The sequence below is a fragment of the Eleutherodactylus coqui genome, chromosome 11, assembly GCF_035609145.1.
Source record: "Eleutherodactylus coqui strain aEleCoq1 chromosome 11, aEleCoq1.hap1, whole genome shotgun sequence".
NCBI classification, from domain to species: domain Eukaryota; kingdom Metazoa; phylum Chordata; class Amphibia; order Anura; family Eleutherodactylidae; genus Eleutherodactylus; species Eleutherodactylus coqui.
In genome coordinates, this window is record NC_089847.1 from 88,665,702 (window position 1) to 88,693,437 (window position 27,736).

General features: G+C 43.6%; 1 protein-coding gene and 1 non-coding gene across 3 annotated transcripts in view; one reads left to right on the plus strand and one right to left on the minus strand.

Annotated features, from left to right (window-relative positions):
• Positions 1-21,443, plus strand: part of LRRC56 (leucine rich repeat containing 56) — a 44,200-nt gene extending 22,757 nt beyond the window's left edge. For both annotated transcript variants that reach the window (XM_066582986.1, XM_066582987.1), the window contains exons 6-14: positions 1,338-1,434; positions 4,688-4,885; positions 8,750-8,921; positions 11,481-11,675; positions 11,826-11,890; positions 13,630-13,760; positions 17,204-17,388; positions 18,107-18,452; positions 19,018-21,443. In XM_066582986.1, the coding sequence (XP_066439083.1) occupies positions 1,338-1,434; positions 4,688-4,885; positions 8,750-8,921; positions 11,481-11,675; positions 11,826-11,890; positions 13,630-13,760; positions 17,204-17,388; positions 18,107-18,452; positions 19,018-19,192 (1,564 nt within the window). In that variant the 3' untranslated portion in view covers positions 19,193-21,443. The remainder of the gene's footprint in view (positions 1-1,337; positions 1,435-4,687; positions 4,886-8,749; positions 8,922-11,480; positions 11,676-11,825; positions 11,891-13,629; positions 13,761-17,203; positions 17,389-18,106; positions 18,453-19,017) is intronic.
• TRNAS-UGA (transfer RNA serine (anticodon UGA)) lies at positions 9,401-9,482 on the minus strand. Its single transcript has one exon. It is a non-coding gene; the product is annotated as a tRNA-Ser (tRNA).
• Positions 21,444-27,736: the final 6,293 nt, after the last annotated feature.

Here is a 27,736-nt window from a genome sequence, read left to right on the forward strand (position 1 = left end):
AATGTCTGCCTTTCATTTCATTGAATTTTATATATAAATTTCCCCCATAGTGTCCTCTCCTCTTATATAACCCTCCTGCTGCCATACCCTGGTGCTGTGAAAAGAAGAAGCCGAACTGTGTTACAGATGGCCTCTCCTCTTCACAGCGCATGTGTTTCTCATCGGACCCCATGCACTGTCAGGGTCTCAGTATATCGGGTTGTGACATACATTATGTCACAGCATGTACAGTATGTCACACCGAGAAGACCCTGACAGTACAAGGGGTCTACGGGGAACAGGCACGCTGTGAAGAGGAGAAGCTGTTTGTAACACAGGACAGCTTCTTCTCCTCAAAGTGCTGGGGGACGACTGCAAGAGGTTTATATGAGAGGAGAGAACACTTATTAAATTGTATATTTTCTTATTAAATTTTGTATGTAAGCTGCTGTGCCTGCACTAGAAATAATAGTGCAGGCACAGTGCTGACTGGAGCTCTATGTTCAGTTTTGTAGTTAGCTGAAGATGGATTTCTCAGCAACTTCTTCAACTACCGTGTTTCCCCGAAAATAAGACAGTTTCTTATATTAATTTTTGTTCAAAAAGGTTTAACTTTTTTACATGTATAGCTGCCTGGACACAATTTAAATTGACTTTTTTTAATTAACTGTTAGCAGGGCTTAATTTTGGAGTAGGGCTTATATTTCAAGCATCCTCAAAAACCCTGAAAAATCATTTTGCATCCTCAAAAATTCTGGAAAATCATGCTATGTCTTATTTTCAGGGAAACAGGTTAGATGTATCGCAGAATAGGGGTTCGCTACAAAAACTAGGCTGATTAAACGTATTGAAAATGCAGGTACTCTTTAAGGGTACCAGCAGCGTAAGCGATGTGGATCTTTTTGGTAATATACTTGATAAGGGTAAAGTGAATACAGACTTTTTTTTTTTTTTCTCCCCACATGTATACTTCCTGTTGCTACCACTAGAGGGTCGATTCTTATGCACCTGCGATTCAGGTCTACAAGTGAAAAAGTATCTAGATTGCTGAGGACATTTAACGCTCAATGTGCTTTCCCTTCATCCTTCCTTTTTTTTCTTCTTCGTTAATCTTTCCATTGCTAGGCAAAATACTACCGAAGATGATATAGATTGCAGAAAAAAAACTGGAATTTGGTAAATTTTCAATAATTTGTCATCAATGTGACCAAACAGAATCTGGAATCCTAAAAGGATAGAAGTGCACTTTTCTTCAATTACATTTGTAAACATTTGAGATATTCTATAGATACGGCGAGTAGTAATTTGTATTTCGCATTATTGGTATTGCTGGGATTTTTAGCATGTTTTCTTTCCAGAGATCTTGGTACATCACTGTCGCATTTACAAGTGCTCTGGATGGCTCGTTGTAGCCTTACTGACCTTGATGGCATATCTTCCTTCTCTTCTTTGAAGGTACACTTTATTCTATTTTTCGCCTAGAGTCCTCTTCATATTAATTACTATTGAGTGTTAAAGGGTTTATTCAGACAGCGGCCCCGGGGTCAGAGCGGAAGCACTGCTCTAACTCCTATGTAGCGGCTGGTGTTCATAATTGCAAGCGCAGCTCTCCTTGATATCAATTACTGAGAGCTCTGACCGCAGTGTATGCCGGCAGCTGCTGCCTCGATAACCTCTAAGTTCAAACTGATTCCAAACTGATTTGCTTCTTAGTGGTAAAACTTTTAAAGGAGATGTCCCGCGCCGAAACGGGTTTTTTTTTTTTTAAACCCCCCCCCCCGTTCGGCGCGAGACAACCCCGATGCAGGGGTTAAAAAAACCACCCGCACAGCGCTTACCTGAATCCCGGCGGTCCGGCGTCTTCATACTCACCTGCTGAAGATGGCCGCCGGGATCTTCTACCTCCGTGGACCGCAGGGCTTCTGTGCGGTCCATTGCCGATTCCAGCCTCCTGATTGGCTGGAATCGGCACGTGACGGGGCGGAGCTACACGGAGCCCCATAGAGAAGAGGAGAAGACCCGGACTGCGCAAGCGCGGCTAATTTGGCCATCGGAGGGCGAAAATTAGTCGGCACCATGGAGACGAGGACGCCAGCAACGGAGCAGGTAAGTATAAAACTTTTTATAACTTCTGTATGGCTCATAATTAATGCACAATGTACATTACAAAGTGCATTATTATGGCCATACAGAAGTGTATAGACCCACTTGCTGCCTCGGGACATCTCCTTTAAGTGACTCTCCAGTTTCAAGAAAAAATTTTGTCCTGGGAGCAGGTGAGAGATTTATTACCTGCTGTTGGTCTTCTACTCTAATATCCCGCTGATTCTCTGACTCAAGAGTCCCATTTTCAGCTGTCCAAAATGGCCAACACAATCTTCAGAATACCCAATCCCCACAATGTACTGTATTAGTAGTGTAAAGGTCCCTTTAAATGGGGCGACAGTCTAGCACATTAGCGCCCAACAGCCTTTCAGCAACGATCACTCAATTGCTTTTAGACAGTTTTCAGCATGCTTAAAATTCTGAACGACCATCGTTAAGTGTAAACAGCAGCCGTTCAGTACTGAACAGCCACTGCTTACAGTGAATGGAGAGGGGCGGGGGAGAGCGAGGAGAGGACTCTCCTCCAGTCGCCCCGCCTCCCTGCTGGCCGCACTATCAGCGATCCAGTGATACTCATTCCTGTGTAACGGCATGGGAGCAAGTATACACGGGGCGAGTGTTGGGCATCGTTTGTCTGACACTTGTCCCATGTAAAAGCGCCTTAAGAGAAACCAAGTATTCTTGTAGATATGATACCTTCTTAATGGCTAACAAAAATACATGATGTTATAAGCGAGGTTTCGAACCTACGCAGGGTTCTTCTTCAGGCTTAAATGGAATAGAAGAGAAGAGTCATATATGTATATGTTTGCCCACTTAAACACAATGGGTACTGGTGCATCTGGTCTCCACCACAATGATGGGTGGAGATAGGGTTTGGCAGTCCTCAGAAGGCAACACCCCCAGCCGCTGACTGGCTGCCGCAGATGTGCCCTCCTGAGCTCTGTCTTCTGCCTCATCCTCCCGGCACTGAAGCTGCGAGCGCTACTTCTGCGGGGTGGCCAGATCCTGCAGCAACCCCCCAACCCCTGTTGCTGGAAGCAGCGTTGGCACTCAGCGACCACTAGTGCTGCTGCCCGTCCAGCTGCTCGAGCGGCATGCAGCCATGGCGAGAGCAGGGCCATCTTCAGTGGCGCAGGAGGAGCACCTGACCACACCACAGTTTGCCGGGGAGAGGAGCGAGGACCACAGTGAGAGCAGCCCCGGCTGCAGCCGCTGCAGGGGGAACAGGAGCGGAGATAATGGCAGTTCGGCGGGGAAAGCAACGGAGCCCACAGTGAGTGCTCCTGCCCGCAGGGGTTCTGGGAGCAGAGCTGGGAGTCCTTTGGGAAGAGTGAGTCAGCCAGGGAACATGTGTGGGAACAGAGGGGGCCGTGTGCCCTGGGACAACGGGAGCGGAAATGGCAGTTTGGTGGTGAGAGAGTCAGATGGAGATGTGTAGGAGCTGAAGGGCGTGTGTGCCCTGGAAGTTCCCTGTCACTTACACTGGCCGAACAATGTCTCCACCCATACATCCAGTGGAGACAAGATGCACCAATACCAACACAATAACTTATGCAGCAGTAGACAATGGCTTTTCTTCACACTAATTAAAAACCTTCTGCCTTGAGATTCTTCACATACACACCCACCTGAGCAAACGTTTGCATAGCTAATGAGCAAAATGACAAGGATTTAAAACTATTATCTTTACATGTAAATGTTCATCATTTAAAAACAAAAAAATTGTTAAGGCATTCGTTCAATCAAACGACAATCGTTGCGTGTAAATGGGGCTTTAATGTAAGATCATTAGCAGAGCGGAGAGCATGGGTAGGGCAGTAGACCGAGAGGAGGGAGAAAATATAGACTGCTGCAGTATTGTGGAGAGCTTTATGGATGAGAGTGAAGAGTTTAAATTGTATTCTATATTGGACAGGCAACCAGTACAGTGATTTGGCACAGGGTGGAGGCATTGGTGTAGCAGTTGGAGAAATGCATAAGCCTGGCTGCTGCATTCAGGTTAGATAGGGGAGGGGATAGTTTAGTGAGGGGAAAAAGCAATCAGTAGTGAATTGCAGTAATCAAGTCAAGAATGGATCAGGGCAGCAGTAAGAGTATTTCATCTATCCACTGTTACAAAATGTTGGTTTCTGAAGAAATTTTTGAGGTGCAGGTGATATGAGCGAGCAATTAATTAAAGATGGGGAGTGACTGAAAGATTAGAGTCAAGTATGACCCCTAGAGAGTGGGCATGCTGCTAAAGTTCCTCCCACCTCCAGCCATTGTCATGGGCTCCCGTAGGAGCCCATGCAGCAGCCAACGTATTCTGTCTCAAAAGATAGTTCCAGGACTATCTTTTGGACCCGACGTAAAAATGCCTGGTGCTATATTGACCTGGCCGGGCGCTTTTATGTCACGAGAATACGGCCATGTGATCTGATGCATTGGAATCCAATGCATTAGATCACAGTGTATATCAGCCGTCCGTGAAAACGGCGGACCGATATACACTTGTGGGAAAGAAGCCCAGGTTGCATTTGCTGATGAAGGTGATATAATAAAGAAGTATAATAATTTAGTATATTGCTTTCATCTCATGCTGTTCTATTGATCACTACAGGAGCTATACCTGGCATACAATGAGCTCCAGGATCTCAGCCAGGTGAGCATGTTGGAAAATCTGGAGATCCTTGATCTTGAAGGGAACAACCTAGATAACATTAGTGAACTCCAGTACTTGGCATTATGCAGCAAGCTTACAACACTCACAGTGGATGGCAACCCAATATGTGCCAGAGCCAGGCCTGAAGACACTGAGGTATGCTGCCTAATAACCTGCCTATATTTATGATGGAGATTGATTGCATTGTTCATGAGATCTTGCTAGTTCACGTCCATTACTGCGCTTCACAACCATTCTGTTCAGTGTGGTGTAGTTATCCCAGCAATATATGGGTTAAGTATTCCGCTCTAATGACTGAAGAGCAGTAATGAAGGTCTATGCTTACCATTGTGTGTTGAGTGCCATGTCTCCCCAGACAGAGCCTCTAACAAGGTTATCAACCCTTCTGTCTGCATCTGGCTCTACAGCCTGATCTGATTTCACATGAGTGAGATCATCTCCTCTGGTGATCTCATGTCTGAAGTACCAAGAGACCAAGTTCTCCAGCCATGGTGCTGCTGTTATCTGCAGACTAAGTATGGGGAGTATTTCACATTGGTTTCATATGCATTAAGCAAGAATTGGGGATGTATTGGTATTGATAACTTAAGACACAATTGAAAAAGTTAGTTGATCAGATTTTTTTGAAAGGACTTGGAGTGTTCCCGTAGCGTTCTTTAAACACACTATGTGACTCCGCTCAGGGGTTCCGTGAAAACAGCGCTGTGACAGAATCCTAAAAGGAAATAAATGGGGCCATTCACTTCTGTTGCAAAACAGACACCTCTTCGGCTCCATCTTACAAGGTTCCTGTTTATTTCCGCTTTATTTGGAGTACAGAATAGTATGGTCAACTACGTTATTCTGTACTCCAAATAAAGTGGGTCATACACATGACCGTTTTTTTACGGCACATCCTATCTTTGGCCGTGCTGTCACATTACCTATTGTTTTCAATGGGGCCAGTGGCAGCATCACAACGAGTGCTCGGTGCACGCGTGTGCGATGCGAGGTCCCCCCATTGAAAACAATGGGAGACACTCCGCGAGCCTGGCAGCCGCAGCGGAGGATCCTGATCCGGGCTGACAGCTGCGGCAGAGGATCGCTACTTCCCTGGAGTGATGCGAGGAGGTTTTAATATAAAAACGCCTCATCCGTGGGGAAATGACAAGTTGGCGAACGCAATATTAGAACGTGACCCACGGCTGGATATTGAACTCGCCCTTGTGAAGTTAGCCTCATGACTCTGGTCCAACGTCATGGATGCTAGTCACCCATTCAAGTCAATTGGTGCAGAAAAAAAGGAGCGCACATGGAGGACATCTATGTGTGCTCCCTTTTTTACTGATCATTGTTAAGCAAGTCTAGCAAGAAAATTGGACCTCTGCCTTTTTTTTGCATGCGATTACAAAAAAACAAACGGATGAAACGGAATTAAATAACAAACACAATGCATACGGATGTCACATGGACACACACACATATTAAAATTGGTCTATTTTTGACTGACCAAAATGGGACACATTTGTCTGATTTAGCCCTTTTTAGCATTGGTGTTTTGGGGAAAAACAATGCCCTAAAGAGCTGATCCGGAACCTTCCACATCTAGGGATATTTTGATATTTTTTGACCAATGCTGAACAATGACATGCTATCACCTCTAGGGGGTGCTGCTACCTAAGATACAGTGGTTTACTGTCCCTGATGGTTCCAATCTCATTGATAAAACTCCAAATCTGTCTGTTTGTATCGTACACAAATTCACAGTTCTGGTCTGATTTGAGTGAAATTTTACATGTGCGTTCTTCAGCTTTCATAAATACACTGCTGAGGTAAAATGAAAGCTGCGCTGTGATTGGTTGCTAGGGGCAACACAGGTTTTCTTTCGGACAGCTTTCATAACAGTGCGGTGCTGGGCTCATTCTTGTGGCCACTTTGTATATTCCAGGACTGCTAGTCATAAAATCGTGTTGCTACGCCCCGGTATATCACCTAGTTGTGATATAAAAAGAGACTTCTGGCAACCATAACTAGTAAGAATTTATCCTAGGCATAATGTTTTATAGGCGCTCACTACAGCATTTGTCCGGGTTGAAAAGAAGTATCTGCTGTCTTCCTCAGACACAATGACCCTCTCGTTGCAAGGCTGTGTTTAGGGATTGCAGCTCTACTGAAGGCCTCATGTCAATGGGCGGATCTGATTTGTGGAATCTGCATGGGTGAACCTGCAAATTAAGACGCCTCTAGGGAAGCATGGGCGTCCGCACCTGAATGAAAGCATGCGGATTTGTTATGCGGACCTTTTGCTCCATATCAGTGCGGTATCGGCACGGACTGCTTCCATTGAACTTAATGGAAGCCGTCCGATCCACAGCCCATCCACAATTGCCCGTCCGGACGGGCAGCGGATTCCACAGGAAAGCAGGAGTGTAAAAAAAAATACCTGTACTGTGCATGTATGCCAGCTGGCACTTCTGCACACATTGGCAGTACAGGTACACAGAAGACCCGGACAAGTATGCATGGTTGCCGGCCGCGGGCAGGGTCGGATTCCGCTTCGGGCTCCCGCATGCAGAATCTGACCCGCCCATGGACACGAGCCCTAAATCAAGTGAATGGGACTGAAATGCAGTAGCAGAGATAGATCATGGATGACCGTTTCTGGAAAAAGAAATGCTAATCCTCTTTTCTAATCCTGGGCAACCACTGTGAAAGTATATACAGTATATATCACCCGTGGCAGTTTGTAGCCAGATTTTGAGTTAAGGACTAGAGATGAGCGAGCGTACTCGGAAAAGCACTACTCGCTCGAGTAATTTGCTTTATCCGAGTATCGCTGTGCTCGTCCCTGAAGATTCGGGTGCCGTTGCGGCTGACAGGTGGGGAGCAGGGGAGAGCGGGCGGGAGAGAGGGAGAGAAAGATCTCCCCTCCGTTCCTCCCCGCTCTCCCCTGCAGCTCCCCGCTCCGTGCCGGCACCCGAATCTTCAGGGACGAGCACAGCGATACTCGGATAAAGCAAATTACTCGAGCGAGTAGTGCTTTTCCGAGTACGCTCGCTCATCTCTATTAAGGATCCTATGCATCAAACGATGATTCATAAATCTGTTCACTGCAGAGGAAACAGGAAATCCATTCATACTCCAATAGTAAATGCAGAGACTGTGATAAAGTTGCCTTCTCCTGCACGCTTTTCTCCTGCACGCATCTCTGCCCTCACTTGATTGCCTGTTACATCTGGATGTCTATACGTTGCAGGCACTTTCATACAGTGCAGCCTCCTGTCTGATACTTATCATAGATCATCTTGATATTGAGCTTTGTTCCTCCTTTCTCTTTCACTATTTTATGCTTGCAATTCAATGATGCATCAGCACAACACCAGATGAGCAGCTATTGCCTATACCATCTCTGCACTGAGGACAGTGCCATTACCATCTGTATTCTATTACTGCTTATGCAGTAGGGTGCACCACACATGAGTTATACTGATTTGAAAACTGTAGGACTGCTGCTATGACTGGAGAAAGAAAAACATACTGTAAGTGCCTCTACAATAGAGGCAGATCATCCAGGAAGTCATTAACCATTTGTAGGAAATTCAGGTACCGATCTGCGATAAGGGTCCCTGGAATGTACACAGGTCCAACGAGGCAATGGCACCAAATTTCTATCCACAGTTTCACACTGAAATTTGCATGGTCTTCTGATTGGGTCTTGCTCTTACTAGTAATCCATGTTCCGGGGCCCCCAGGGGTCTGTGCTGCATACCATTATGTAGCGCTTTCATGCCTTCCTATTAAAGTACACTATGGTTACTTCAACATAGGAGACTAGTATTGAGCTATAGAGCTAGATCAATCCTTTTGACTGCCCCCTGTATATACTGCGGGGCTAGTTGCATGATGAATAAAAAGTTTCACCTAAATGGCTCTTTAATGCGAGAAAATCTTCTAAAAACGTATTTATGATCCTAGATAGTTGCCAGGCACGTATATATATTGTATTCCTTTTCTTTTTAGTCTTCAGACTACAATTACCGTATAGTAGTGAGAAGAACGATCCCACAATTGCAATACCTTGATGACGCCCCAGCTGATGAATTAACCCCAAATACACAAAGTGTTCCGAATCAGGACTGGCTAATGGTGTTGGACTCTATAAAAGAAAGTGTTACGAGCCTTGCATCTGTAGGTAAATGCTATTAAGAATGGTCACTTGATGTTAAATAGACTAGCCGGGATGATGGGCTTCTAGTGCTAGTAAGAAATAGTTAAAATTCTGCAAATCAAAGTTTACTCATAAAGTAAATGTTGCAAAATGTCATTTTCCTCCCCATAGTCTGTATAAAATAGTCAATAGATTGGCTATTCAAAACTTGTCATGGACTTCTCTACAATGCCTCAAACTGTCTTAGTGAAGTTTTTTAAGAGAAGATTAAAGGGCTAGCTAGATTCTTGAAAATATGGCTACTTCCGTTATAAAATAGTTCCACATTCTTTGATCTAAAAGCCCATTCTAAAAGAATGTTTGGCTGCTGCCCCAAATATAAATAATGTTACGGCAAAAAAGAATGGGGTGACTTGCTAATCATAGACTGGTAGAGTTGGAAGGGACCTCCAGGGTCATCGGGTCCAACCCCCTGCTCAGTGCAGGATTTATAAATTTGTGCTCATAGTCAGCAGGACTCGAAGCTGCATGGGGAAACCCCAATGGATTTCAAGTCCATCACCTTAACCACTTGGCCGTGACTACACTATCATACAACCATATTTTATTCTCAATAGAACATATCAGAAGGTGAAAGGAAGACATTTTTCCATTTCATGTAAAAAATTAATTCATCTAGAACAGGGGTCCCCAACCACCAGTCCGCAGACCGGGACCGGGCCGTTAGGGTTTCTGTGCCGGTCGGCGGCGCCGCAGACCAGCACGGTACTGTTGTACCTTCATATCACATCACTGGAAGCTAGGGGGTGAGCGGACTTTGCAGTGAACGCCCCCTAGTTTCCGATTGGCCAGTACTGCGGCAGGGAGGACACGCTCCATCGCGTGCTGCTGTCTGCTACCGGTGGCTGGGGTGGGGGCTCGCCAGCATAGCAGTGAGTGCGCGGGAGTGGAGAGCATCGCGGGGACCCCAGAAACCATGCCGTCAGAACTGACAGGTTCCCTAGAGTTCTTGCAGCGCAGTGGGGACATGACCACATGGACAGTGCTTTGGATCCGGTGAGCGCATATCTGAGGGTGCCAGGGAGTATAGCAGGGCAGCAGAGTGGTCCCAGCAGCACCCCCCGGTCTACAGCACTGTTTGTTGTATAGCGCTGCATAACCCCGCCCCCATATGACCAAAGCCCCACCCCGCCCTGCCGGGCCATGTAAAAATCTTCTTGCTTGAGGCCAGTCCCTGGAGGGAAAAAGGTTGGGGACCACTGATCTAGAAATTGATGGCAGAAAAAAAATTTCTGTGGTCAGATGAATCAAAATTTGAAATTCTTATTTGAAACCACGGACACCGTGTCCTGTGGATTCAAGAAGTTAGACCATCCAGCTCGTTATCAGCACACAGTTGAAAAGATGGCATCTTTGATGGCAAGGGGTTATCTGAGTGCTCCCATTGAGTCAACATCTCAGGGAAGGCCTTGCATATTTCAGCAAGACAATGCTAAACCACATACTGCATCCATCACGACAGCATGGCTTCATAGGCAGAGTCCAGGTGGTGACCAGGCCTACCTGTAGTCTAGACCTTTCACCCATTGAAAACAACTAGTATTTATTAGGAAATTACTGTACCAGTGTTTCTGGTGGTGAAATGCGCCACACAGCTGTGCTACGTATATGTCGCACACACAGCACTGCTACATACATTGTTCATCCCATACAACAGGGATCAGAAGCGGCACAGCACTGAAGATGAAGGACCTGTGATGATGTCACCGTCATGCTCCGCCCCTGATTACATAATGGTGATGCTCATCCCAAGTGAATCACTTACATGGCCTGCCTAGGTCATATGGCGGTGACGTCATCAAAGGTTCTTCATTGCCAGTGAGGGAGTTGCATGCTCCGCCCCTTATCACATGACGGTGACGTCATCAAATGTCCTACATCCTTGTGCAGATTACGGGCGGACTACAAACCCCCTGCAGCCTCAATTGCTATGTGGAATACTAACGAACACTTAGTCTGATAGCAGCCGTGTGTGTACAGGACCTGTGGTGATGTCCCCATCATGTGATTAGGGGCGGAGCATGTAAGTAACTCATAAACCCACTCACTTGCACACAGACAGACAGGTTGTCATTAGTAGTTTGATTGGCACATTATGAAACAAAAAATCTGGCAAAGACCAAGGACCATTGAGCAGCTATAATCCTACGCCAGACAAGAAGGGGACAAAATTCTTCTCCCAAAACTCCAGCAATTGGTCTCCTCACTTCCCAGACATTTACAGACTGTTGTAAAAAGAAAAGGGGATTCAACACAGTGGTAGACCTGGCCCAACTTTTGTGAGATGTGTTGCTGCCATCAATTTCTAAACTACTTAATTTTCTCATATAAAACTTTCACCTTCTGATATGTGTCCTCTATTCTTTCGTGAATAAGATATGGTTATGAGATTTTCAAATCATTGCAATTTATTTCTTAACATTTCACAGTACCCCATTTTTTTTGGATTTGGCATTGTATAAATAGATATCTTGTTGCCTTGCTATGAATGATCAAACTGATTAATGAAAATTTTGTTTCAAGACTCAGGGAATGCTCAAAGAAGGATGTCTATGAGACCCAGTACAGCTGTGCCAGTACTAAGCAGACGACCACACTCTGTCCCAAGACCCTCGAGTGCTGGAAGAATTGTCTCTAGCCTCTCAAGTGCAAAACAAAGCATACTTCAAGCATCAGTTGATTCTCCAGTTGAGGATGAAGCCAGTGACCTAACTCATGGTAACACCAATCTAAGAGTAGGGCTTATACTGTATATGAATACAATCCTTCTTATTGTGCTTAAACCTGTAGGGATTTACATCATGCGTGTGGGTAGATTTTTTTTTTTTTTATTCATCTGATTATTTTTAACATTTATTTTAAATACAGGTGTTTGCAAAGTCATCTGTGGGAATCCCATTAAAGCTCTCCGTGCACGAAAGGAAAAGTTAGAGGTATGCATCATCCCTAGATATTGAAAAATAGAGGATACAAAGATTAGGGGGCAGTGAAAACTATGATCACAACCCATCCATTTTCTGAACTTGTTTGCTACAGATGGCACCAATTGGCAGATTGAGGCGGCATCGTTATGTTACATCCTTGTCTGTAGCATTATTGTAAATGCATGTGAATACTAAATGAGAAAATTTCTAAATGATTCTCAAACACTGTATTGTCACTTGGGGGTCCTGACATGACTGGGTAATGGACTAAAAAAATGTAAAGCCAGATAGTTGAAAAGAAAATGCATTATTAGTGTCATTAATGGTATTATTAGTGTGCTCCTTGGACCTGTAGTTCTACGGGTTTCCAGGAACACACAGATATGGGGTGATATGGGTGTGTATTGATCCAGTCAGCTAATCGCAACCCGGTCTGCTGTACATAAATACCAGCCCCTCTTTCTAGAGGTCTTTTATCTTTTAGAACCAGAACCCTGGTTTTTGGAGTCATGTATTTTTTGCTTGACGTTGCTGCATGCATGAGGTTCTGGGTGGGATTCTCCTGTCTGTTGGTGTGAACAGTGTCCTGTTCAGCTTGTATGCTGCCTACCATTTATGGTGAGCCAGGCTCCAAGGTTTCAGGATGTGGCCGTCCCTATTTGCCGTCCCTATCACCCCACTTGTAGGCAGGACTCCTTGGGTTAAGTTGATTTGTTGGAGTAGGGACCTACAAGACAACGAGAACCCTTGTTGGACTCGTGAGCTTGCGTATCTTGGCCAAAATACGAACCAATACCTCGTACGTATTTGGGGTATTCCATCTGCTTATGCATGTTGGTATTTTATGTAAGCGTTTTGACGTTTGTCAGTCGTCGTTGGATGTTTGCTCGCAAGTCCCGTTTGCAGCTCACTTTATTATAGTGTTCAGCGTGTGTGCGCATTCCCCTATACCAATCCTTTTCCTCTAGCCTCTATTTGCTTTTCGTCCTGTGCGTGGTGTGCATTGTGCACATTGTGAACATGACCATTATCTAATCACAATGTAATGCACTCATTACAATGTCTCCAGATCAGCTATATTGTTGTTAATGCTCATGTGTACATTTAAATGAATGATGAAAAGATTCTTGAGCGTCTCTTGCAGTGGACAGTTGTCCTTGTGCTGCCTGATGTGCGGAAACTTCACATGTACAGCACATGGATGAGAATAGGTCATGCTGCATTTTTTTTTTGGGGGGGGGGGGGGGATCTGACCAAAAATCAGATGGAAAAATAGTCTGTGAATTTGCTGTCCTTTTTACTCTAAGAAACTTGAGAAGGGTTGACGCCCAACTAGTTCATATTTATATACATCAGCCTTAACATTACGATCACCGGCTTGATATTGTGTACTACGTAGCTGCGCAGTCCCTTATGCAGTAAGCTGTCATGCATTGAGTGCTTTGACACCTATCATACATGGCAATAATGTTAAAGAACCCATTGAGTTCCTACATTTATTTGCACAGCTCCTCCTTTCACGAAGCAGAGATCAAATTAAAATGACTGCTTTATGGCAGACTTTGTATTTTCTTGGGTAGTAAACTCCATTCAGCCACCAATCTGCATACAGCCTGGAGAAGGAAATGGGGATATATTAAGCAGTCCTTTGGCTAAGGGGACAGCCGCATGTGACATAGTCCAGCTGGACACCTCTGATTTCCAACAAACTACTTATACAAATCATCTCTGGTAATCTTTCTTCTTAGGAAGCTCATGGCTCAAGTGTACCACCGAAGGGATTCCAGCCTGAGGTCTCGCTTGAATCTATCACGGAATTTCAGAAGGATCGGGATGATGTGTTTGCAGAACTGAAGTCCTGGAGAGAGAGGCATCATGAGTAAGACAATGTCCGAAGGATGATTGATGAGAATAGTTCTAATGAATTGTCAAACTTAAGACAACATCTTAGACTGATATCTACTAATTGGAAGAGGTTGAAATTAAGAAAAATTATTTTGTCTGTAATTTGGTGTAATAGCTTTATACATCTGTACATACAATATAGTAAAGGTTTTATAACTTTGACAGTCAATACATTGGTAAAAATGGCTTTAAATGTAGACTGTAAGCACTTTAAATGGGTAATGGGATCCTATATATTGCTACAGGTGCACTACTTAAAATCATCTTTCGAGCCAGTTTAGGCCTCATGTCCACAGGCAGGTTGAATCTGACCCTGCCCGCTGCCGGCCACCCTGCGTACCTGTATGGGTCTGTACTGAGGATGTGTGCGGAAGCGCCGGCCGGTACGCCAGCGCACATGCACAGTATATATTTAATTTTTTTTAAACTTGTGCTTTCCTTAAAAATTGACATTGCGGATGGGCCCCGGTTCGGACGGCTTCCATTGACTTCAATGGAAGCCGTCCGTGTGGGAACCACACTGAAATGGAGCATGCTGCGATTTGTTTTCTGCATGCAGAATCTGGAAAAAGAATCTGCATATCAAAATTCAAGTGTGGATGCCCATTTTCCCTATGGGAGGCTTGAACTGCAGATCATCTGCGCAGGCGCCCCTCGCGAATTCTGCAATTCAAAACCACCTGTGGACATTGGGCCTTAGACTGCAGTTTTGATGCAATGTTGCTGTAACGGAGAAGGAGTGGCACCTTTATGTAGTGGGGTGTACAGGGGAGCCCCTAGCCTTTCTGCTACCTGAGGCAAATAGCAAAATGGTGCCCCCTCCCTGCAACCCCGCTACCTGAAGGAAAAAAAAAGCATTACTTCACTGTCCCTAAATTAATCTATATACTGTATATAAAGACGAAAGCCCTCACTGACTCGCCACTAATTCTCCAACTTCCCGATGTTGTTGAAACATGAAATTTGGCACGAGCATAGATTATGTCCAAAATAGGAAAAGTTAATGGGTCCCAACTTGATTATTCAATTCTAGCACAAAAGAATTAGCGTCCAAATTTTATGTACAGAATCTAATTCTCCAACTTCCCAATGTCGTAGAAACATGAAATTTGGCATGTGCATTGATTATGTCATAAATAGGAAAAGTTAATGGGTCTCAACTTGATTATTCAATTCTAAGTGCAAAAGAATTAGCGTCCAAATTTTACGTACGGAATCCAATTCACTTTCCGATGTCATAGAAATTTGAAATTTGGCCCAAGCATTGATTATGTCATAAATAGGAAAAGTTAATGGGTCCCAACTCGATTATTCAATTCTAAGCGCAAAAGAATTAGCGTCCAAATTTTACGTATTGAATCTAATTCTCTCACTTCCCGATGTCATAATATAAAGGAAACGTTGCATGGTTACCACGTGGTGTTTCATGGGTAACGCAAAGAATCATGCAAAATAGTGAACATATTTTTTTCCTCGCTATCTCTAAAGTAACCACGACTTCATAAGATTTTCCGTGTGAACATCCGATAAACACCAGTACCAAATTAACTCGGCTGAAGCCGGGTACATCAGCTAGTCATTATACATAAATCACAATTTGTTTGTATCTTAAACAAATCCACAGGTCCAATTTAAGTGAAATTTTGCATGAGCATTCTTCAGCACCAGGTGACGAATACTGGCGTAGATAAAAATCAAAAACTTGCTGACTTTCCCTGTAATTTTTGGTGCTAATAGCAACCAATCAGTTTAACTTTCATTTCTTATACTGCTGAGTTAAAATGAAAGCTGAGCTGTGATTGGTTTCTATACTGCTGAGGTACGATGAAAGCTTTGCTGTGATTTGTTGCTATGGGCAATACAGATTTTCTTTTAGATAGATAGATCACCTGGTAATCTAATAAAACAATTAGAATACTCCAAATATATATTATTGTAATCATTATTTCTAGAACAGTTCATTACATAAATACAGCCCCAGAACCAAGCTCAGTACAAAAAAAAGACCAAAACCTAGTTCAATACGTATAGTACCAGAATCAAGATCAATAAAGTGCTAAACTATAAAGTCGAATCCACCCCATGCCATTTACGTTTGTACTTCTTAACAAGACCTGAACAATGGTAAAGCTTGCTAGGTGTTGTCAGCTCACAAAGGAGAGCTACTAATCATCAATGCTCTACAGACTATAAAGTGACTACATGACTAATTAGAGGCAGCTAGTGACAGAATAAACAATGACACTGTGACTCGCACATGGTGTCATCTTTAAAGGGGTGGTCTCGCGAAAGCAAGTGGGTCTATACACTTCTGTATGGCCATATTAATGCACTTTGTAATATACATCGTGCATTAAATATGAGCCATACAGAAGTTATTCACTTACCTGCTCCGTTGCTAGCGTCCCCGTTGCCATGGTTCCGTCTAACTTCGGTGTCTTCTTGCTTTTTTAGACGCGCTTGCGCAGATGCATCTTCTCCCTTCGGCTGGTCTTGGAAGCATCGGAGTTTTGGCTCCGCCCCCTTTTCGCGTCATCGCGTAGCTCCGCCCCCGTCATGTGCCGATTCCAGCCAATCAGGAGGCTGGAACCGGCACACGTCATGGGGCGGAGCTACGCGATGATGCGTACAAGGGGGCGGAGCCAAAATGCCGATGCTGCCGAGCGGAGCCGAAGGGAGAAGAAGGGAGAAGACGGATCTGCGCAAGCGCGTCTAAAAAGGCAAGAAGACACCGAAATTAGACGGAACCATGGCGACGGGGACGCTAGCAACGGAGCAGGTAAGTGAATAACTTCTGTATGGCTCATATTTAATGCACGATGTATATTACAAAGTGCATTAATATGGCCATACAGAAGTGTATAGACCCACTTGCTTTCGCGAGACCACCCCTTTAATTAGCATTGTCATTTTCTTTTGTGTCCAGTCCAGACCAACATGACATGAAGTTGTAGCCATACTGCACCACAGAGTGAAATGATAGTCCTTCCGTACACTGCCCAGCCACTTCTAGCTGACATCCTGCAGAATGACACAGGCAATGTGATGACATCATTGCTCCCCTGAATCACATAGAAGGCACTGGGCAGCAATTAACTTTAAATTCTGACATAGAGGATCAACAGGCTGCATTGGTGGCTCACTGATCTCAGACGACAACAACGGCTCTTCTGTAAATTGCTGTTCCTCCTGCAGTAGGGAAGGGCCGTGGCCTTAGGCAAGGGGCTCAACTCTCCTCATTTATGGGGCACTAATTGGGTGTATAATTGAAAGTTTTACGTCTATACTTTTTGTAGGATTGCTAGTTTTTTGCAACATAATCTACATCAAAATGCACAGTGTGAATTGATTCTATCCATGATCTTATAGAACAAGACTCAAAATGACAATGACTTTTAATTCATGTATGTCACTTAGAGTGCTGCAAAGAATAAAGGATGAACGAGCTCCACAGGTTTTCACTATAACACACAGCGATGAAGAGGAAAGAGAGAGTCTATCTTTCAGCAGTGAGGATGAAGATCTGGAGGACACTTGGGACTCAGGATGCCTTATTAGAGTATCTCCTGAGACTACAATTCATTCCCCAAGATCAGCTAAAGGTGAGGGCTTCTTTATCTTAGGGTACAGAAAAGGAAAGTAGAATACCTTGCATGAGCTGTATATATTGAGTCAGATGTGGGATCAAATCCTGTTCTGTGTGGATAGCAAATTCCTTCAACTTTCTTGATATCACAAAAATGGATCCACTCTGTTCTTTGACTCCAAATACAGATCTAGTAATAATATTCTAACATACCTGTATGTATGATAGTTATAGAACTAGCAGCCATAGAAATCTGTGGTCAAAGTAGGTACACCACTAAGGACCTAAGAGGAAACTAGACTTAGTCATTGGACTATACGTACTTCAATGTTGTAATACACTTTCTATTATAAGAATCTCTCCTTTTACAACTGACTGCCATCCTATAACAGAGCAGGGAAGCTATAAGGAAGTCAAATAGTTGTTGGCTTCTTTGTCACCATGCCAGTTTCTGCATTCTGCTGACAGTCTCCCTTCCAGGACAAAAAAGTCTATGCAAAAAGGAAGACCTTCCAATAAAACAGTTGCATTGAGAAATGACGTCATGTGCAGCTATATAAGCAGTTATCAAATCTCATCTATTATTGGTTTATACTGTGTACTCTTATTAAGATGTCTGCAGTTTCTGTACATCAAGTAAGATTAATAAAATAGTGCTCAATGTTTAATGAAATAATTGTATAACATTTACATTATTTATACTGTACATATTTGTAATCCTCTCTATTTCCTAGCCGTCCCACTACATAGTCGAGAGATGACGTCACACAGTTCTCCACGGCAGCCATCACCCCCTATGACTCCATGCCCACCAGGACCAATTGGCATAAATCCCAGACTCAAGAAAGGCGCAGACATTCGAGCCAGACATTTAAATAGGGTCTTCACTCCAAGCAAGACCACAGCATTGAGGGCAACGGCAACAATTACATACATGGGCGATGAGGCCTTTTTGCCAACCGATATTGATGACAATATTATAAGGACTCGGAAAGTGATTCAACCAACTAGTACACCATTGGGTGAGCGGAATAGAACGTTTGCTTCTGGGCCGGGACAACTAGAACATAATAGCTCCCGGTAAGTGTTATGTATATAACAGCTCATTTCTACAGCATAATATAATAAGATATTGTTCTAAAGTGTACCCTTTCAAGCTTTAGCTAGTGAACTCCCTTTTATATAATTTGTTAGAAACCATCAACAAGCAGCCTGGCTACTACTGATAAACCTACAGTACTTTGAAATGTTTACAGGTGAAATCACTTAGCAGTTGAGCTGATATTATAAGGAAAAAAGAGCCCATATTAGGACCTATTCACATCTTATTTCAGCCTACATCTCGGGTTTTCGGCCCATGGTTCTGTCTGTAATATCAAAAAAGGCACCCAGACAGAACCATAGGCTTCCATTATGCAATTGGAGACAATTTCCTGCATTGGTGCCACACAGAATAGCGTAGTCAACTAGTTAGTATGTCGTACTGTTTGGGGGAATTACTACCTCATTTGTCTCCTGCTTTTTATATTTGCCTTTCAGAATAAAACCAAAGGATATAGGTGGGTGGGTGGGAGTACAACTGGGGACTATTTGCCTATCTGGAAATATTTACCATCGTCTTTTTTTTTCTTTCCTTTTTGTCTAGACCAACAGTAGCCAAATTTATTTCCTCCCATCAGCCTGTTATACGCTCCTCCATCAAAGCCCCAGTAAGACCCTCACCACCACACGCCATTCGTCCTATTACAGCTACTGGCATCCTGCAAAGGCTACCTAATCGACCAATTCTTCTAACAACCAGCAAAACTTCAAGTGCATAGCAAGAAATATTTATAACCTCTTCATCATCTGTACCAGTGAATGTGAACGACTGTACGATCGCCGTTCACTCGCGAGTTGTGAAGGAGCGAATGATTACTTACTTATATCCCTGCATAAAATGAACAATAAGCGAACGGCTTATCGTTCCGTCATTGGCCGTTTTTACACTGAATGACTATCTTTTCAGATTCACACGATCCAACAATTTTTTTTTTAAATCATTCTGTGTAAAAGGACCAAAACCTAAATGTAATATATTCAAGAAAAGACCACCAAAGAATCTCCTAACTTTTGATGGACAAGTAATTCTGCCGGAGTGGACTGCCCCTTACTTGTTTAGTGGAACTCTTCAGATGTAACCTGTTGGAGGAGCAATCCCTGAAAGTAGTTCAAGTTTCTAAGTTATTGTTTAAATGTAAACCTTTGTAAATGAAGTATTTTAATATATTGATGAAGTTAGCATTGCAATCATAATAATAATAAAATCCAACGTTCGGCTGTTGCTACAGTTGGCCCAATGTTCTATTCTATCTCATGTCACACTTGGGCTCTGTTGGAGGCTCCATCACAGATCTGGTCTAACATGTTGGGCAAAATGAAGCAGAATACTGTACTATTTTTTTTTTTTGCAGATAAAATTAATGGTAGCGTAATGGAAACCCAATTGACCTATTCTAGTCATTGGGTGCTATGTGTGTTGGACCCATCAGTTTCATGATTTTCGTTATTCTGCTCCCTACAACAGTTTCCAAGGTTGCCACGACCACAGGTCACAAAAAAAGCCCACCAATCCCTTTTAAGCTTTTCAACAAAAGAATAGACAAACCATGACCCTTCCTCAGTAAACAGTCTCCCACCCAACCCTTTCATAAGACAGCATTGAAGTAGAATAAAAAAATTCAATCGAATTTGCTAAATATGGTATTTAAGGACTAAAATAGAGAGTTGTATCAGATTAGAAAAACATGGTTGCCGCCTTAAGAAAAAAAACGAATACTATTCTTCTTGGGTTGTGTATGGTATTGCAGTTCAGGCTCATTCTTTTCAATGGGGCTGATACAATCCATGGACAGCAGTGGTGCAGTTTTTGGAAGAAAGCAGCCATGTTTTTCTAATCCTCATGCCATCCCTTTAATAGCTAGCCGATCCCCCATTCTAAACCTTAATGTTCATGTCTTGAACAGAGCGCAGAGTGACTACAAAGAATATCATTCTTTGTAGAACCTGACAATCGCATATTACATGGACAGACCATTGATTTCAATAGGTATTATGTAATGTGCTTCGTTTTTCTAAACTGTATAAACTCCCCATAACATGAAGCCCTGAAGTTGGTAGTTTGTCTGGATGTCAAGAACAATACTACAGATTTTTTATTATTTCTATGCTGAATTTTCATTGCAGCTATTTTTACGTTTATACTGTATTTTTTCTTACTGGCTCGCCTTTACATGTGATTTCTTATATTTTTGAGAACTACTTGTTTTAAGATTAATTTCTCAGAATAAAACCTTGATATCTGCATTATTACTGCGGTGACCAGTAGCAAACAAAACGGTATGTAAAATGATGAAAAACAGATTGCAGTGCCAATAGGACTCACATCCTGCTGCTACCATTGCATTGACTGGTACATTTTGTATCCGCCAAGGTGTTTTACAAATTAACCAAGGTTGTTCCACAAAAGGCATAAATCAATTTTCAATATCCCTGAGTTATATGTAAATGATTTATTCTTAATGATGATGTTTTTAATATATCATGTTTTTGCTTCTGTTTACTTCCACAAAATGTCACCTAATCTAACTCTGTTTAATTGAAGTGAAAGCGTAAACCCAGAGATGTGACTGCACTGACATGTGAAGAACATCTAGTAATGGGGCTGAAGGGAACCTGTCAGCCGTTTCTAACCAAGTAAACTAATAGCAACGGTACAATTATGTAGGGACCGTCTTTCTAACACTGGTTTTGCTTTGAACATAGCTAAACACATACTTGTGTATTTGTACATTTTTCTGTGCCACATGTAATTGAAGCAAACGGTCTGGTGCGCGGGCCGGACGTCTCTGCTAGTTGCATATTTAACCCGAAAGTCCATCCCTTTTGCATCCGCTGGCATGAATGATGCCTACTATGTTATCCACACACTGCTCTGAAGTTTTTGTGCATGTGCCATGATGTCGGGTGCCAGTGCATGCGCAGATAAGCTCCAGAAGAGAAAGTTTATCCGCTCATGTGCTGGCACTAGAGATGAGCGAGTATACTCGCTAAGGCACAATACTCAAGCAAGTAGTGCCTTAGCCGAGTATCTCCCCGCTCGTCTCTAAAGATTCGGGGGCCGGTGCGGGTGACAGGTGAGTAGCGGGGAGGAGCGGGGTGAGAGAGAGAGATCTCCGTTCCTCCCCGCTTTCCCCCGCCGGCCCCCGAATCTTTAGAGACGAGCGGGGAGATACTCGGCTAAGGTACTGCTCGCTCGAGTAATGTGCCTTAGCGAGTATACTCGCTCATCTCTAGCTGGCACCCATCGCAGGTGTGAGACTTCAAAGCAGAGTGTGGGTGATGTAGTAGGCATCATCTATGCCAGGGGATGGGAGAGGGGTGGACTTTCCAGCTAAATATGCAGCTAACAGATGGTCCGGACCGCCCAGTGGACCGCTCTGCTTCATTTACATGCGGCATAGGAAAATTTCAAAGTACAAATTCACAAGAATGCTTTTAGCCACATTCAAAGCAAAAAAGGCATTGAAAAGAGCTCCTACATATTTGTACGGCTGCTATAGGTTTATTTGGTTAAAAGCTGCTGACCGTTTCCCTTTCAGCAGAGCGGTTTATATCTACGCAGTTCTCATCACTAATATTATTGTGGTTTCTAAAAGTTGACCTGTTTGCTGTGTTTTTGCTGCTATAATGGGCATTTGCTGTGCAGCCAAATATAATCCAAACCCCCACTAGCTATAATGTTTTTTCAGCGAGATTACCAGCCGGAAACTGTCTGCGATTATTAAGATACAGTATATACACATTCACGCGTGTCTTACTAGCAACTCTTTTTATACACCATTTTGTGTCTTATGTTCAACCCTTTCCAATCCAATTTCGAATTCAGGGTTTCCTAAAAGGCTTTCTCTTTTTGCTGTTATACAACGGTGCCATCTGCTGGCTAAAGCCAGTGTGTGTGCGCCAGAGAGGCTCCGACAGCAGAGTGGTTGGCAATAGACGGTAAGAATACCCTGTTGGACGTCTTCTGACATTGGAGCTGTTCAAGCTTCAATCAGAATGTAGGAAGACGTCAGACAGTGGATTGGAAAGGGTTACTGAACCGTTAAGGTGAACCTGTTGCCTACACACCAACAAATCAGCAATTTTTTCAGGGGTGCAGCAACTTATTTTCAGTGGGTTTTTGTAAATATAAGCGAATCCTAGAATGAATGATGGTTTATGCAACGAATGGTCGCCTATACTGAGTGTACGGCAATGTGAAACATTGTTTAAGCAGTCTGTATATAATGTATTCAAATTCAGGTGTTACAGCAAGACAATCATATTTTTTCTATTTTTTTTTTTGTAATTTGAGAGAAAAAATAAAATATCCTACGTTTTCAGCCTTCAGTGAGTTGTCTTATTGACACAGTTTGACCAATCATCCACCAGGCTGCCAATTATCACTATACAGTGAGGCATCACCAGGAGTGTAAAGGTGTACTGATACACGTAAGGATTATTGTATAATGAGTTTTCTGCTAACCTACATACTCTATGTTGACAGAAGTATTGGGACCCCACCAATTCTGTGTTGTCAGGCGAAGGGGATATGCAAATCAGATGTGTGAGCATTAGGTATAAAGAAGTGTACGACAAGGCCTATTCTAGTACAGAAAATGATGTTTCAAAGAAATTTATTGAAAGTAGTTTTAAACTTTATCAAAAAACCTGCCACATAGACCGCACACAGGGGGAGAAAGATTTAGGCCTTCCTCACACAGCGTTTAGTGCTGCGCTTTACTATTTGCAGGGAGCACCGCGCGTCGGGATAGTCTGCAGTGTTGAATTGGCTTCCAGCTACCCCAGGTAACAGACTATTCCATCCCTGAGCACCACACAGAGCTGGTCTGTGGCAGTAATACAGTATATGGTGCGGGCCCTCCATAGATGAGGTGCCAGGTCGCAATTGCGACTCTCTTGCCGTACGCCAGTGAGTATACACTTTTCTCTCTGTTTAGGCTGCCTTGCACGGGCGCTAAAATCACACAAGATTTGTGTGCTTTGAAGCGTACAAAAATGACCCCCATCCTGAGATACTATGTAGGAAACAAATCGCGGTATGTTCTATCTTGCTGCGTCATATTGCAGCGCCCATTGCTTTCATTGGGAGAAACTTGGTGATCCGTCTGCCATGGCTGTGACAGGGTGGCGGAGGTTCCCTTTATCCCTGAAGTGATGAGCGGCTGTTTTCCCATGAAAACTTCCCACATACCTGGGCATTCTCATGGTGGGGCGCGTGATATAGGAGCAGGATTCACAGCCCGCCCGTGTGAAACTAGCCTTAGACCACGGTTTTCCTCTTACAGATAGGGGTGAACATTGCTGTGTCGCTCCCATTTGCATCAGATTTTAGTGTGATCTATCCTACTGGAGGATCTCCTGTGTAGGATGTGACTTAAGGACACCTGCACACTGGCGAGAAATTCTTTTGTATGGGCTCATTCACACTTGCGGTGTTTCCCTGCATGGCACCGTGCAGCATGTCATGCTTTCTGCAATATCGCCCATTGTTTTAACTGTGGCTGGCGGCAGCTGCGGCAGGGGATTCCTTCAGCCCCATCGGGATGCGAGACTGTCGCATCAGGGGTTTTCTACATGTTTTCAATGGGGCTGTTGGCAGAAGCGCTGGCCCTGCAGCGTCAGAGAAGGGGGTCAGGGCCTAGGAGACGGTGGTGTAGAGTTTGGGCCTTGTCACGGTGGCTCTACCATCTCCCACCCGGAGGGTAACTGGTGACAGGGCCGAAGGCAGGTAAATAAACGTACACCCCTTAGGGATTACCCGAGTCCTTTTGTCACTCGTGACGCCACTGTTTCTTCTGCAGCAGGGGATTCCTAGTTGTCGGAGTAAATCCTCACTTGCGCAGCTTCCGTGGGGGAATTCCTAGTTGATGGAGTAAATCCACTTACACACACACACACACACACACACACACAGGTACTTTTTAAGACACAGTCTCTGGAAACGGACGGGCGACTGGTCACTTTACTTCAATTCCAATGACTAACAGTTCAGCAGTTTCCTAGTAAATTATGTGACAGGGAGACCTCCTGGGATCACAGGAGAAACCACAGCCAAAGTTATCTGTAGGTCCTGGCCCGGCACTACGCTTGCTTTTCTCTCTCAATCTCTACCGGTCCACACTCAAGAGCAGAAACACGCTAAAGAACTTCTGGGGTTGACAGTCCCTGCCAGTCATTAGTCCATTCTCTCAGCTTCCTCCATTCTGTACCACCCAGGTTGAAGGTACCTGTGTGGGCTTCCTGCAGACCTCCTAACGCTCCTCTCTGACGGGAGCAGCACAGAACTCCAAACGCTCCCTCTAGCGCATGGCTTGCAAACACATATATCAAGCATGTTCATGTGACATACAAAAAGATACATAACCCAGACAGTCAGCTCACATACCAGACAGTTAACCCTTTCAGAGCTGCAGATATGCAATACACATCATTCTTGCAACACAGAAGACAATGACAAGACAAATGCATGCATACAGTTATGGAGGGGCCTTGTTGTACTGGGCCACTACAGCCCCATTGAAAACAATGGGACAACACGCAATCTCCTGCCGCGGCGGAGATGAAAAGTACGCCTGCAGTGATGCGAGGTGATTTCCTTGTAAAAACGCCTGGCTTCCTCGGGTTTTCAGAAGGATTGCAAGGGCGATATCAGGATGTGAATCATTGTCCGATATTGCTCCTGCCAGTGTGCAGGAGCCCTAAAAGCCACATTGTATGTCATTACACTGTGGAGATTGTTGCTTGCAGTATTTTAGCATATATATTGATATTTGCTTAGATTTCTCTTTTAATCGTTAATAAATGTTATGTTTTTAAAGATTCTTTTCAATGAGCGGGCCTCCATTACATAACTTGTCTACTTGAGGGGCTCAAACACCTCACTGGACATACTAAGCCTCCAGTAACATCATGATAACCCATATACCAAATACTATTCTGTACATGGAGGATAGATAAAGGAGCTGTATGTATGGGAATGCCATAGCATCCCAGTAACAATGGAAACAGCAAAGCGGAGCTCTCCTCCAGGCACAATACAGAAGATCAGAGACGTGTGACCATGGTCCTACTATGACGCGTAGTTCTCTAAATGGTTGGTGTCAGACTGACATCAGTGAGGAGGTAAAGCTCCTCCTCCATCTTAAGGTAGGTGTCTCAGCATACAAAGGCTGACAAGTGTGGAGAACACATGGTGTAACAGGCTTCTTCCTTGCTAGCGTTGCTATTAGGAAGGAGGTTATTGGAGCACATAGGGACCGTGTTGGTCTCTATTGGTGTTGTGTGCGAACATATGAGCCATCTGAGACTCTAGGAAGAACTCAAGGAACTGAGTGATACTTCCAAACCAATATAATTTGGGAATAATATAATAGTTATGAGTGTGGTGGAGCAAGAAATAGGGGCTTTCCTCCCCAACATTGGGGGGTCACCTGCTTAACCTACACCTCTATGGATTCATAATTCACACAGTTGGAGGTTCTACTTATTTTTCCTATTTTTGGGGAAAATTAACAGTAGAAAACTATTTGTTACACACAGGAAAAGATCTTGGTGTGGAGCCTCATGTGGTGCAGAGTGTAAGCTCTCGCCTACGACCTGAAGGTTGCAAGTTCGATCCCCGCATGAATCAGGTAACCGGCTCAAGGTTGACTCAGCCTTCCATCCTTCCGAGGTCGGTAAAATGAGAACCCAGCTTGGTGGGGGGTAATAAGTAATAATTACCTGAAAGCGCTGCGGAATAAGTTGGCGCTATACAAATACCATGATTTGATTTTTTGATCTTGGTGATCGGAAGCCACTTCCAGACCTTCCATAAGGGAAACCTGCACGTACCATAGCAGCAGCTCCTAATTAACATCAGGGTTGTTGTAGAAATTTCTGACTGCCCATCTCAGAAATTCAGGCACAGGCTGCAGAAACAACCGCAATCAGATATACGGAACTGATTTTCAGTTGCTGAAATTTCTGCAAAAAACCTGCCCGTGTGAATATACACTAATACTTCCCATGTCTCTCCTGACTGCAGCCCCTTTATTACTATTTATGGGTTAATTGTCAAAGATACAGAGAAAGGGTACGTTCACACGAGCGTGTTTTGGTGCGTACTTAGGTGCGTACATACGTCCGCACCTAGGTACGAGCAAAAGCACGCGTGAACACAGCTGCGTGCTTGTTGTCAATGGAGCCGCGGCTGCTGCCGGTAGCTCCATTGAAAACAAATGCTCTGCCAGGCCCCTGCATTCTTTTTCAGGGAAGGGCTTTACATATAAGCCCTTTCCTGAAAAAGAAACATTTTAGTGCAAAACAAAAAAAGAATTTAAAAAACTTACCGCATGCAGCAGATGTTTCCTTCACCCCCGCTAGTTAAAAGAATTCCCTGTTGCTACATCTGACACATCTGTGGCGGATGCAGCAAAGGGAATTCTTCAATTCTCGACCGCTGCTGTCACACATGACAGCTGCGGTAGAGAATCCTCCTGGCGGCATCCCGTCAATGGCTTCTCAGGGAAGGGCTTCATAAGATACTGTCGTCCTGTGTTGCCAGCGCCTGTGATTGCTGTATAAGCGATAAGGCATGGCAGGACAGAAGACCTGCCATGCCTTATCACAGCGATCATCAGTGCTGTTCTTTAAGTCCCTCAGAGGGACATAGATGGTGTAAAAAAAAAGCTAATAAAAATGTACGAAATAGAAAAATGTAAAAAAAATGTAAAAAAAAACCCTTTTTTGTGCTTTTTCTCATATTAGCATAAAAAAGGTAAAAAAAATTAAAATGCCACATATTTGGTATTGACGCGTCCGTAACGGCGTGTACATAAAGTTGAAGATGCTTTTTATTTTGTATGACCAATAAAAAAAAACTAAAAAGCAGAGGCAAAATGCTAGTTTTTAGCATTTTGCCTCCCAAAAATGCAATAAAAGTGATCTAAAAAGGTGTAAATTCCCTAAAATTGTACCAATAAAAACTACAGCTCGTCTCGCAAAAAATAAGCCCTCACAGAGCTCTGTACATAGTAAAATAAAAAAGTTACATGACTTTGAATGCGGCGATATAGAAAAAAAAAAGATTTCCAAAAAAAGGGTTTTTATTGCAGGAAAGTGGAGAAACCTAAAAAAAATATGAGAATTTTGGTATCGCTGTAATCGTACCGGCCCGCAGAAAAAATGTATTGTCATTTATGCTGCATGATTAATGCTGTAAAAAAAAAAACCAAATTCTATGGCAGAATTGATGCGTTTTCTCTCCCTGTTATCATAAA